Source organism: Ovis canadensis, chromosome 11 (assembly GCF_042477335.2).
Source record: "Ovis canadensis isolate MfBH-ARS-UI-01 breed Bighorn chromosome 11, ARS-UI_OviCan_v2, whole genome shotgun sequence".
Taxonomy (NCBI): domain Eukaryota; kingdom Metazoa; phylum Chordata; class Mammalia; order Artiodactyla; family Bovidae; genus Ovis; species Ovis canadensis.
This window is the reverse complement of record NC_091255.1, coordinates 59,917,035-59,929,313: the sequence shown is the minus strand read 5'-3', so window position 1 is coordinate 59,929,313 and position 12,279 is coordinate 59,917,035. Positions and strand designations below refer to the sequence as shown.

General features: G+C 53.4%; 1 protein-coding gene across 4 annotated transcripts in view; it reads left to right on the top strand.

The window, feature by feature from the left end:
- Positions 1 to 12,279, top strand: part of RPTOR (regulatory associated protein of MTOR complex 1) — a 324,493-nt gene that overhangs the window by 266,049 nt on the left and 46,165 nt on the right. For 2 of the 4 annotated variants that reach the window (XM_069541947.1, XM_069541946.1), the window contains exons 14-20: positions 1,238 to 1,312; positions 4,241 to 4,306; positions 4,805 to 4,996; positions 5,338 to 5,478; positions 10,448 to 10,565; positions 11,439 to 11,579; positions 11,867 to 12,025. In XM_069541947.1, coding sequence (XP_069398048.1) covers positions 1,238 to 1,312; positions 4,241 to 4,306; positions 4,805 to 4,996; positions 5,338 to 5,478; positions 10,448 to 10,565; positions 11,439 to 11,579; positions 11,867 to 12,025 — 892 coding nt within the window. Of the gene's footprint in view, positions 1 to 1,237; positions 1,472 to 4,240; positions 4,307 to 4,804; positions 4,997 to 5,337; positions 5,479 to 10,447; positions 10,566 to 11,438; positions 11,580 to 11,866; positions 12,026 to 12,279 lie in introns of all 4 variants that reach the window. The other 2 variants (XM_069541945.1, XM_069541944.1) reach the window with 1 other exon arrangement.

The following is a 12,279-nucleotide window of genomic DNA, read 5'->3' as shown; positions in this document are numbered from 1 at the left end:
ACGGCCCCCACCTCTCCAGCCTCTTTAGTGGTCTCGCCAAGCAGTCAGATTTCCCAGCTTCTCCCACCCAGATCCCTCTAGAACAATCTCAAGTCTCCAGGGTCCTCCCCACCATCTCTGACCCTGCTGCACGTGGTCACCACCCCCAGTCCGGCTTTCCAGCTCACCCTCCACTGCAGCTGCCAGAGTGATTCTTCAACCTGTAGTTCAACAGTCTTCCCCCTCGCATTCCTAGTGCCCTCTGGTGTCTTCAAGACCCCATCCATGAAGCAGTCAAAGCTCTCTGCCTCCTGCCTTCCCTGGCCGCCTCTCCCTGGCTCCATATCCCAGCAGGATTCCCACCTGTTTTCCCACCCTCTACCCCCACTCTCACGTCTGCCCTTCCTTAATGGATGACCCCAGCTCTCCACCCCTCCCAGAGCCTCCCAAGCCCAGCGTCTCATTGTGAGCCAGAGCTGCTCAGTAGTCTCCCCAGGACTATGAGCAGGGTGTGGGTGTCTGTGTCCAGGACTGAGCCAGTGCTTGACACCTAGTGGGGCTTGAAAACTATGCTAATACATGACACAATGGTGCCTACACATGCCATGTGCCCTAAGGAGGTCGCGCGAGCTGCACACTGGCAGCCCACTTAGCCCTGAAATCAAACTTTCCATTTGGAGCTGCTCCTTTGGAGATAGGCCTCTGGGAAGCAGCTGTTGGAATATAACCGTGGGATGCAAATAATTCATAATTATAGTGTTTACATAGATTTTATCAGTCTAAGCAAAGGTGTATGACAAGCTCTGGCAGGGGCTGGGGTCTGCAGAAACTGAGTGGTTTCAGGTGTTGGGCACGTCCCCGCTCAGAAGTGGGAGGAAAGGCACATGGGCCCTGGGCTGACTCAGGAGAGAGGACAGGTATGGGAGCTGCGGGACGCAGACGGCCTCCGAAGGAGCCAGCCCAGCAGCCAGGGTACCCACATCCAGCAGGTACCCAGAAGGTGCTTTCGAGAACGCCTCAGAGCCACTGTGCTTCTGACAGTGTGTGTGATGCCAGCCCTTTCCCCACAGCCAAGGGAAAATGCATTTGTACACAGCCGTTCCAGCTATTTTTTCAGATGAAAATTGGACTTGAGAGGTGAAAATGATGAAGACATAAAATATTCATCGCACATTTGTTTGTTCACACATTCCAAGAAGAAAAAGGAGCCCCTTCCTGGGAATTGCACTCACTGTTTCTCCTGTGTCTCTCCCCGCAGTCATGCCAAGCTGACCTGGTGAAGGACAATGGCCACAAGTACTTCCTCTCGGTCTTGGCAGACCCGTACATGCCAGTAAGGACCAGCATGTTACACTCTGGTGACACGTTTCCCGGGGGCTCTGGGCAAGGTTGCTCCACACAGAGGGACCTGTGGTGGGAGTGGGGGCCCACTTACACTCCCAGCTCTGCCTCACTCGGACGATACCCTTTGCTTCCTGGCTGCTTTCTTAAAGTAAGTCACAGTGAACCTTGATACACAAGCTGGTTTGGTTTTGTTTACTTGAGTCCTCTTTCCGGGCACTTCTTTGCAGTGAAGTAGAATCCACTGTGTCTTGTACCCTGTCAACCAAGTTAGATCAATGAGTACTTGTACATCCATAGTACTGGCAGTTCCTGTGGCCGGTGCAGGATCTGGACCTAAGGGTAGGCTAATGCACTTTATCAATCAGGAAGGGGGTTGGGGCAGTGGAGGTGGTGGAAAAATTGAAAGTTGAAATTTGAAATATATTTTATTGTATTAAGTTGTTTAAAAATTAGTAATCTGTGAATAGCATATAAAATAATTCCCAATAAATGTTTTTAAATTAATATTTATATTCTCTCCCTCTAGCTCCTAGCTTAGTAAAGAGAATAAAATAAACACCTTAAGTATCAATAATTACTCAATATAACTTAATTTTATCAGAATGGTTAATGAAATCTAACAGCTCATTCACACAGTCATAGGTGCCTCTAGTTGTGGAAAGGAACTTTTGGGTGTAGTTTTACCCTCTCGTTGGTTTTCTAAACTAAATGACAATTTAAAAAAAATTTTTCTAAAATCCAGGAAACATTAAAAACAGGATTGTTATAAAAGGTAAGCAAAACTGGTATGTTGCACCTGAAGTGTGGTATTTAAACGTCATCAAAGGTGGTTACATTTAGACTTTATGTGAGCATTGGAAATAATACAGCATGAGTAAGATAGAGGCCAAACGACTGAGAGAGACATCTGAGCTGATAGATGTGCAGCAAAGTGATGGACAAAGTCAGCACCAGTGGGCCCCACTTCAGCTACAAACACACTGAAGTTTTGAGGAGCTAGCCAGATTGAAAGAAAGGAAATTAAATCTACAAATGCCAACACCTGAAGTCAGAGGGGCACAGTGGGTCATGGATGAACCTCACAGTGACCCTGGAGCTCCACAGGTGTGCAGCCCCAAGTCTGCACAAAAAAAACACAGGCCTGTGGAGCATGCCGCCCACTCACTGGACGAGGACAAGAAGAGCTAATCCAGTCCATCCACGTCTGGGCAGAAAGTCAGGAAAAGCCTCTGTAAGAAATGGAAATTCCCCATGTGGGAGGAGCCACCAGCCAAGTGAGGAACGTGAAATCTCCAGGGCCTGCCTGGAAGCGGCGAAGGCTGAACCTTTTCTGCAGGGCACCTTTCTGTGTACCTTCACAGCCAGGGTACCAAGACTCATGCCAGGAGCACCACTCTGCTCCTAACCCAGGTTCAAGTGACGTAAGCAGAGGTGGCACAAAGGAGGGTTGGCTCCCAGAGAACTGAAACTAACAGAGTTCTCTGGAAAAAGAGTGAAGAGCATTACAAATAAGTATGTTTAAGATAGCTGAATAAACAATTTGTTTTAATTGTGTCCAAAAATAAACCCTGATGTTTTTTCCCTCAGAAGTACTTTCTTGCCTGTTGTAAGAGATCAGTGTATTCTGTCCTTTTTACTCCTTCTCAAGAAATGACCAACTAGGGTCTTTTAATAAATAGGCAGATTTTGGAGGGGGAAACCTGTAATGGAATATAGTCATTAGAAGCTCCATAGGCGAATTAAACAGCAGAATTGACACAACCAGTAAAGAAGTCTGTGGAGAATTCATGTGGGAGGAAGCAAAGAGGAGATATGACGGAGGTTCTGAGAGGGGCTGAGCAGGCTAGCTGCATTCGACAAAGGCCAGAGGGAGACGAGGGGACGCACAGTTTAGTGGAGAACTTTCCAGAATTGAAGAAGAAATGAGTTTTCAGATTTATAAAGCACAATGAGTCTTGAGAGGGTTCAATAAAAACAAATCCACACAAAGACTCATCATAATGAAAGTAGAGAATGTCAAAGGCAAGAGTAAAAATCTCTAAAGTAACCAGGATGTAAAGAAAGATTGTTGCAAAGATGTGGACAGCAGTCACCACAGTAACAGATGGAAGGCAGAGAAGGGGCCCTCAAAACACAAGGGAAACTGTCGCCCAGGGACCCTGTGTCCCCATGAGTGTCAGTTTGGGAGAGGGCAAAGCCAGCACATCTGAGGACCAGTGGCTTCTCGGGCAGCCAGGAGGCCCGTACTTCAGGAAGAGATGGAGCCCAGAAGTCAGTAAGAAGCATCAGAAAGCAGACATTGGCAAACATGCCATGTATGTAAGTCAGCATTGGCTGTAAGAATAAGTAAGAGCAGTCATGCTTGAGGGACTGAAACCAGAGGAGGAATACTGGGAATCCAAGGCAGATACAGAAAATGACTAACGTTAGACTTTGCTGCAGGTTAAAAACACAAGGTACCACAGATAGTTAAAAATAGACTGATGTCTGAGTCAGTAGAAGCACAGAGGAGAGGAGAAAATGAGAATCGATCCACCCACTAGAAGACCAGAAAGAAGGGAAAATGAAGTCAAGTAGAGACTGTGGTCAATCATTTTATGACCAGTGTGCTTGACCCCGATGGTCTACTTCCATAGGTGTGGGCAGGACGGGGCCTCTGATGGAGCAGTGTCACCCATCTTGCAGCATCAGATGGTGGGGACCCATCCGTCCTCCATGAGGCCAACCCAGAGCCATGAGACCCTCTTTAAAGCACAGTTCCTTTTTTGAGACTCAAAAGACAACAAAGCTGGCTCTCGTTACTTTAACTACACACCAGGCTCGTCATAAAGATCCTGAAGGATAACTCTAGTGCGTGAGGGTGATGAGTTTCTGCCACGAAGAAAGTGCGAACTAGCCGGTGACTTCTGTTTTCCAGGCTGAGCACCGGACCATGACGGCCTTCATCCTGGCTGTAATCGTCAACAGCTATAACACGGGGCAGGTGAGTGTCACGCTCCTTCGCCACCCCTGCAGGGCCTGCCTGTGGGTTGCAGATGCACAGCTACAAGCTCTAGGATTTGGAGGCCAGAGGAACTGTCCTGAATGTGTGTCTGATGAAACAGTGACCTCAGAAGCAGGGGAGAGTTTGGGGATCACACCAGCCCTGGGGGCTCCATGGGAGGAGTGGGGGTCCAGACCCTTTGTTTAGCCCCAAGTGAATTGAAATTGGTGGGATTTAAAATGAGGAAAATTGAAGAATGTCCCAGCAGTCCAGTGGTTAAGAATCCGAGCTTCCTCTGCAGGGTACAAGGGTTCAATCCATGGTCCAGGAACTAAGATCCCACATGGTACAGCACAGAAAAAACAGGAAAATTGAACACATCTTGCAAAGTGATTAAGCAAGGTTTCCCTGAGAAACCTGTGGGGCTAGGGCCAGCCCAGGACCCCGCCCCAGTCAATGGTCAATGGGTGATGCCCTGTGTTGCCTGCCTTCTCGCAGGAAGCCTGCCTCCAGGGAAACCTGATCGCCATCTGCCTGGAGCAGCTCAACGACCCCCACCCCCTGCTGCGCCAGTGGGTGGCCATCTGCCTGGGCCGCATCTGGCAGAACTTTGACTCGGCCCGGTGGTGTGGGGTGCGGGACAGCGCCCACGAGAAGCTCTGCAGCCTCCTCTCCGACCCCATCCCTGAGGTGAGTCTGTAACCCCACCACTGCAGGCTGAGTGAGGCCAAGGTGCACCTGGGGACCACACCCCCAGAGCGCCCTGCCCGCCCCAACCCCGTGGGTTCCTTGGCCCCTGGCTTGGTCTCTGACGCCTGCCTGGCTTTGTCTGATGCCTGCACACAGCCTGTCACCTGACCCTCTGGCGGGGCTGCCACTAGCCTCTTGTTTCCCTGCTCTGCTTGTCTACACGAGTGGAGCTAGACTGAGAGGACCATAGACGGGACTGAGCTGCATCTAGTAGGCTCCAGGGGCCCCAGCCAGAGCCAAACAGCCGGCTACGGAGTGACTGGCCCCTGTCCCGCCCGCAGGTGCGCTGCGCAGCTGTCTTTGCCCTCGGCACGTTTGTGGGCAACTCTGCAGAGAGGACGGACCACTCCACCACCATCGACCACAACGTGGCCATGATGCTGGCCCAGCTCATCAATGACGGCAGCCCTGTGGTCCGGAAGGTGCGTGGCCCCCACCCCCAGGCAGCGCTAGGCGCCTCCAGGCAGGGCTCCCTTGACGCCCAGGTGGAGCCATGACCCTGACCTGACCGCAGCTTCGAGTGCTCAGTCCGCCCCCGGCACGCATCCTGCCGAGAGCCGACTTTAAATGTTTGTTTAATTCTCTCCAAAATGCGTTTCTTCACCAGATACTCGTGTGTTTGCTTCATTTAAAGGCATTTAACAGGCTGCGTCTCCTGGCAGCTTGTATAATAGGCTCCTTCCTGCCTGGGAGCAACACATACACACATCACGGAGATTCAAAAGAGCAGTAGCCACCCACAGACAGACGGAAAGGTTTGTGTAGTGTATTCCCCTCCCCGCCCCCATGTTTGTCAGCGACTGAACAGAACAGTTCTTTGCAGTTGAAACTTTGACTTCTGTTTCAATGTAGAAGGGCCATGATCTCCATCCAAGACCTCACCCCCCATCAAAAGTTGGCTCAGAACAAATCAACCCTCTCCTTCCCACAGCCAAAAAGGCCTATGGGGGTACCCCACTATCTGTTGGCCACATTTCAAAGTGGCCTTGGAGGCCCACCCTGGAAGCAGAGACTTCTCTAGGACCAGGAGGGCAGTGCCATCCTGTGTGTGACCCTGAGTCACCTCTCATCACCTACAGGTGCTGGGCTACTTCTCGGCATGTCTGACATCCCTGTGCCAGGGAAGGGAGGCTGGGTTTCTCAGAGGTAGGGGTGGTTTGGAGGGTGTCTGTTTGGAGAGCAAACCTCCACTGACTTAGTGGTGGGAACGTTGTCAGGGCAAGTTCAGGTCAGCCAGGAAGGGCTCTTTCCATCTTGAGTTCCCTCAGAGAGCCATGAACCCAGTTACTAATAGGCCAGGTCATCTAGAGAAGTGTTAGCAACGTGGAATGATCCTCCAGGTGCCTTTTCATGTTTTTATTTTGGTTTCTCATCATTAGCATCTGTCTGAAGCTGACTTCCTTGAGTCAGAGTCTTCTTTTTCCCAAGTCAGACTGCCTGTATGTGATCAAAGCAGCGGTTCAGCAGTATCCTTAATTGTCTGTTAAGATTCCTTTTAAAGAAAGGAACTCTGTTTTTCAGTTCTCTCCCCAAAAAACTTTAAAAGGATGTTAATAAAAATAGGAAGAATGTCCATCTGAGTCTCCAGTATCAGGAGAATGTTCTCCAGGTCATCAGGAACACAGAGACTGACCACTCAAGCATGTCCCGGTGACTTGACGTGGCCCCCAGCTCCTTTCCCGGCCTCACTCTACTTGCCATCCTTCCCCGGACCTGGGATGCTCAGGTGTAGCCAGGTCATTCCTGTGGGCACTTGGGGTTGGCCTTACCTGGGCCTGCAGACATAGGTGCTAAGAAGGGCTCTGCCTTCGCCCATCCAGCACTTGAGTTGAGCTCACAGCTGCCTCAGCACACCAGGCTCAATGCATAGAGCAGCAGTCACCCACCTTCAAGAGATACGGGGTACAAGTGCAAAGGCAGGCACAGAACCAGCAATTGTGCTAAAGCCTCATAAGTGAGCCACACCCTAGAGACCAGGCCAGGTCAGGGGTGCTGGCCCATAGTTGGAGGAGGGGAGCCTGGGCCTAGGTTGTGAGGGACAAGGGACTGGGAGAGCGAGTGTGGCAGGAGTGTGTGCAAAGGGCCAGGCACATGAAAGGCCATAGTGTGTCCAAGGCTGCCATCCTGTGCACTAGAGCACAGAGCATCCTCGGCACCCCAGCTGCTGTGTTGCAGCTCCGCACCATCACTGCCTCCAGGGCTTTTTCTCTTTGGGAGATGGACAGAGCGCAGGCCTGTCTAAATAAGGGGGCTGCATTTGCTCTGGAAACATGGGTGACCCGGAGGTTCAGGGAGACGGGCCCATGGGTGGGAGAGAGGATCCAGGCTTTAATAGGGTGAGTGACACTGGCTCAGAGGCCGAGCCCTCATTCTTATCACAGCCGTAACCCTAATGCTTTTGGCAGCTTGCCTTTCCCATCTTTGTCCAGAGCATGTGGTGACAGTCATGGCACAGTGCACTCTGAGGGGACACAGGCCCAGCCTGCTGGCCCAGGAGACCCAGTGCCAGGGCACCTGAGGGTCGGAACAAGACTCTGCCCAGAGCACTGCGCTCCATGAGCTGACCTGAGCTTAGGTGTGAGAAGTCCCAGCTGTAACCAACTGTTGCTGTCTCTAGCTCGTGGCAATACAAGACGTGTCAGGATATCACGGCGGGGCTTCGTAAAGTCACACGTCTGCAACGTAAAACACTTGCCCTGTTGACTTCTGAACGATGAAAGCATCCTTTTCTGGAGGAGGCAGTCATGGCAGAGAGGGAAGATTTTTGCTTATTGACCTCTTTAATGAGCTTACTTGATAAAATCAAGAGTCAGCAAGTTCACCCAAATTATTTTGAACTTGAACTTGTGCGGGAATTATATGATGGCAGATTGCCCAGTCAGCAAGCTGCCCACACCTCATCAAGAAGGGCCAGGCCCCAGGGTGGGGGGAGGGGGGAGGGGGAGGTTTGCGACCACCCCACTGTCACCCTGCTTTTCTCAAGGGCTGACCAGTCCAGCCCTGTGACCCTTGCCTGCAGCTGACTGGATGCTGTCCACCTTAGCAAAGAAAGCAGGACACGACACATTGCATCCATTTTCTCTAGTTTACATTTATTTAGTAACCACAGACCCACAGAGGAGCAGTTCCTGGTGTCCACCTCCCTTCACACACGTCTGACTCCAACCGAACCTGATGAATGGCATCAGAGGGTGTTTCCTATCGATGCTCAGAACATCTCTGGTGGCAGCGACGGGACGGCCGAGCCACCTGGACTGGAGTGCCTTCTCCCACAGGAGAGCCCAGAGGCCGTCTGGACAGAGCAGACAGGCTCCCTTTCCCGCAGCGCTGCCCTGGCCTCCTGGGAGCTGAGCTTGATACTTGGTGGCCGTGGGCCGAAAACAAATGTCAGCCAGGAATTCACTGTTGGAAACATGGAGCAGGGGCAGCCCTGGGGGACCACCCAGGAAGACATGTGATCCAGCCTTCCGGGCCACCACAGGAGGAGCGTTAGCCGACTCCCCTCGGGCCGTGTATGTAACCAGGCGTGATGTCCCTGAATCCTGAAGGCAAGTCACCCAAACAGTCGAACCATTTGTTAAAGATTATGCTGTGTCGAAGGGAAGAGGCTTCACTCCGTCAGCAGATACTTGTTAAGCACCACCTGTGGGCCAGGCCCTAGGTCACCAGACCTCCAGAACTTGCACTTGGATATGGTGCAGGGTGGAAACCTCCAGAACTTGAACTTAGAGACAAGAGTGAAGGTAGAGAGCAGGGATCACTGGCGAAGGTGGAGGCCTCCCCAGGCCGAGCAGACAGCAGGTGCCAAGGCACGGAGCAGGAGGCCTGCTTGCTCCCAGTGTGAGCGGGAGGCTGGAGTGTGGAGGTGGCGGGACCGCTCTGCTGGGCAATGGGCTGAGGCTGCTGGCTGGAGGGGCCCGGGTCACTGTGCTGGTATGCTTCCAAGGTCTGAGAACAACTCAAGCCTTCCACCAACCTCTCTCTGGCCAGACCTGCCAGAAGACCTCTGAGGGCTGGAGCCCACAGCCACCACCCAGCAGGAGTTTGACCAGCCCTCACAGCTTTCCCCAGACCAAACAGTCCGAGACCTAGAAATCTGCTTCCGGTCCAGCTGAGATGTTTTCACCACTTCAGTGAAGGGAAAACCTGTGTCTTCTGAAGACAGTTCAGGCTTCTTCCTGAAGTAGGAAATGGCAACTTGGCCTGTATTCTTGCCTGGAAAATTCCATGAACAAGGGAGCCTGGTGGGCTACAGTCTGTGGGGTCGCAAAGAGTCAGACACGAGCGAGCACACATGTGGGCAGGCTGCCTCTTCACTGGGAGGGGCCGGTGGGCAGCCCCTCAACTTCCTGTTACCCAGCACTGTTAGACTCAGGGACAGGCTGGTTGGGTGGCAGGATCGGCAGGGAGAGACATGGGTCAGGATGATTCAGGGGTCTCACTGCAGCCACCAGAGGGCACAAGCCAAGCGTCCCTGGCAGGGGCTGAATGGAAAGGGGTGGGTGGCAGGCCCTGGGCAGGTCAAGTTGGGTTTTTAGAGTGCTCGGTGGACATGCAGGTCAGCAGTTGGAAGGACCAGCCTGGGTCTCAGAGACAGGATCAGAGAGGTGGGTTTGGGAGTAAAACCCACACACACGCCGGGGAGGCCAAGGAGTATGTAAGGGTGAGGGAGAGAAGCGGGGGGTCTGCCTAGCTTGTTGACACCTCAGCACAGCTCTCCTGGCCCTGGGCATCTGAGGGATTCACAGAACAATAAGGGGCTCTCAGCCTTTGGCCATCTGCTAAGTATTTTTCTAAAAAGTAAAATAAAGTTGTGGGAACCATTTGAATAGTGATAGCAAAAGTAGTACAAACCTACATCCAGGTTTATTTCCCGTGATTTTTAGGATCTCCAGGTCATCGGGTCCCAAAAGAGATCAGGTGTGTCCTTCCCTTGGACTGAGGCATCTGGGCCTGAAGTCATGTAGAACTTTCCTGTTGCCTTTTGGGGACTGGAAACCAGTGCGTCCTGCTTTAATGCCCAGAGCTCTCCATGGTGGTGACCATAGGAGGCCCTAAGGGCTCTTCCCTGTCCCACTCTGGGGTTTCTTCCCCCTGTCCTGCCACTCACACCCAGCGGTCAACAGTCTCTCCTCCAGGTGTCCAGGGCGTCTCTCAGAGGCCCTCATCTTCACCTCACTGCTTGTTCAGAGGTTTCTGCCCACACCAGACACTCGAGGGTGCTGTATTGAGGGGCCAGCCCCTGTCTCAGCACCAAGTGCTGTCTGTCCGCCACCCCACCCCCGCCTTTTCTCCGTGGTGGCTTGAATGCTCAGTGCCAGCATGCACGTCTCACTGCTGAGTTCTCTCCCCGCCCCAAGTCAGTGTCGCTGTCTCTTCTCCTCCCGGCAGGAGCTGGTGGTGGCTCTGAGTCACCTTGTCGTTCAGTATGAAAGTAATTTCTGCACCGTGGCCCTGCAGTTCATGGAAGAGGAGAAGAACTACCCGCTGCCCTCTCCAGCCACCACAGGTAGGACCACCACAGGTACGGTGCTGAGGTGGAGGCTATGCAACTCGCTGGCCCAGGGACCCCGGTCTGAGCTGTCAGCAGGCCCCTCGTTCTGTGGGGTCCTGAGCCCACGTGTCAAGTCCTGGCCACACAGATATCTGCAGTTCTTGTCTTCTCCGAAGACTAGAAAGGGCAAGAAAGAGGGCCTCCTTGACCCCCTGGTTTCTTTCCTTGTTACTTTTTTTGGAAATCAAGTCACAGAAACCTCGAAGGGTAGGAGGTGCTGCCGCAGGGACTGGAGATCGCACTTTCTTCTTGTCACAGGTCTCACGACAGTGTTGCGTTAGGCAGCTCCCCATCTCACATTTACTGACTTTATATTTCTTCATCTTGGGCTGCCTCAGAGCACAAGCCACAGCACAGCCATCTCTGCAGGAAAGAGGCCTTGTGATCAGCCATGTGACCATGGCTGCATTTAGTACATCAGGGAAGGGCATGCATGCCCTGGGGAGGGGCGGTCCAGGGGAGGCCAAGCCAGCAGACAGCTGTCCCAGCCCACCCCAACTCTGGCTCTGTTTGGTGTGGGGGCAGCAGCCACAGGCAGGTCCCAGAGCACCTGGTGGGGGTCTGGGGGAGACCACTGTGTGGGGGCCTCTCTAGCTGAACTCTTACAGAATGCCAAGCATGGCTCAGGGTCATCTGCTCCCGCTCCCCTCACTGTGGTCACGATCTTGTCCAGCTGACCCCAACACACATGTGGCAGAGACCCTGTTGAGCTGAAGGGCCCTGCTGTAGAGTCACATCATCCAGAAAGAAGCCACTGTCACCTGCTGTCTAGTCGCTCCGGCCTGAGCCCTCCATTCATTCACCCTCTCTCTCGTTATCTCCTCCCAGAGGGTGGGAGTCTGACTCCCGTGCGGGACAGCCCCTGCACCCCCAGACTGCGTTCCGTGAGCTCCTACGGGAATATCCGCGCCGTTACCACGGCTAGAAACTTAAACAAGTCTTTGCAAAACCTGAGCCTGACGGAAGAAAGTAAGAGCCCAGAGGCTGGGTGCTCAAGTAGGGTGGTCATGGGTCATCTTCTGGGACCTTTTGTTAGACGGACCCCCACCCCCTCCTGCCTACCTGGATGTGAGCAGAAGTCCTGGTTCAACGCTGAGGGTAGCCAGTGATTGTCCTGCAGCCCCACTGGGCATGCCCAGTCCTAAGCCCCCAGCACCCTCCCCAAGCCCTGTGTCCGGAAGCCCAGCCCATCCTGCAAGCCAGGAGATGGAGTGGGTGTGTGCTAACTGCCCCCTCTCACGGCGGTGCCCTGCCAGCCGGTGGCTCGGTGGCCTTCTCCCCTGGGAACCTGAGCACCAGCAGCAGCGCCAGCAGCACCCTGGGCAGCCCCGAGAACGAGGAGTACATCCTGTCCTTTGAAACCATCGACAAGATGCGCCGCGTCAGCTCCTACTCCTCCCTCAACTCCCTCATCGGTGAGTCCAGCCTCCCCTTCTCCACTGGTCCCCTGGGCACCCACAGGTTCCCGCCTGGGTGGGCAGTGCTGAGACATGCTCAGTGGGAGGAGGAAATGAGGATCGTCTTGCTGTGACGGCAGGAACGTCACCCTTGGATGCTGGTCTGACCCAAGCTGTCCGGGGAGCCAGCCTTGTCCTTGGGCAGGCCACAGGACTCCCACGCCTGCAGAGCAGGTTGGTTCTGCCCTCAGGAGACTTTTGGGGTGTCGTGG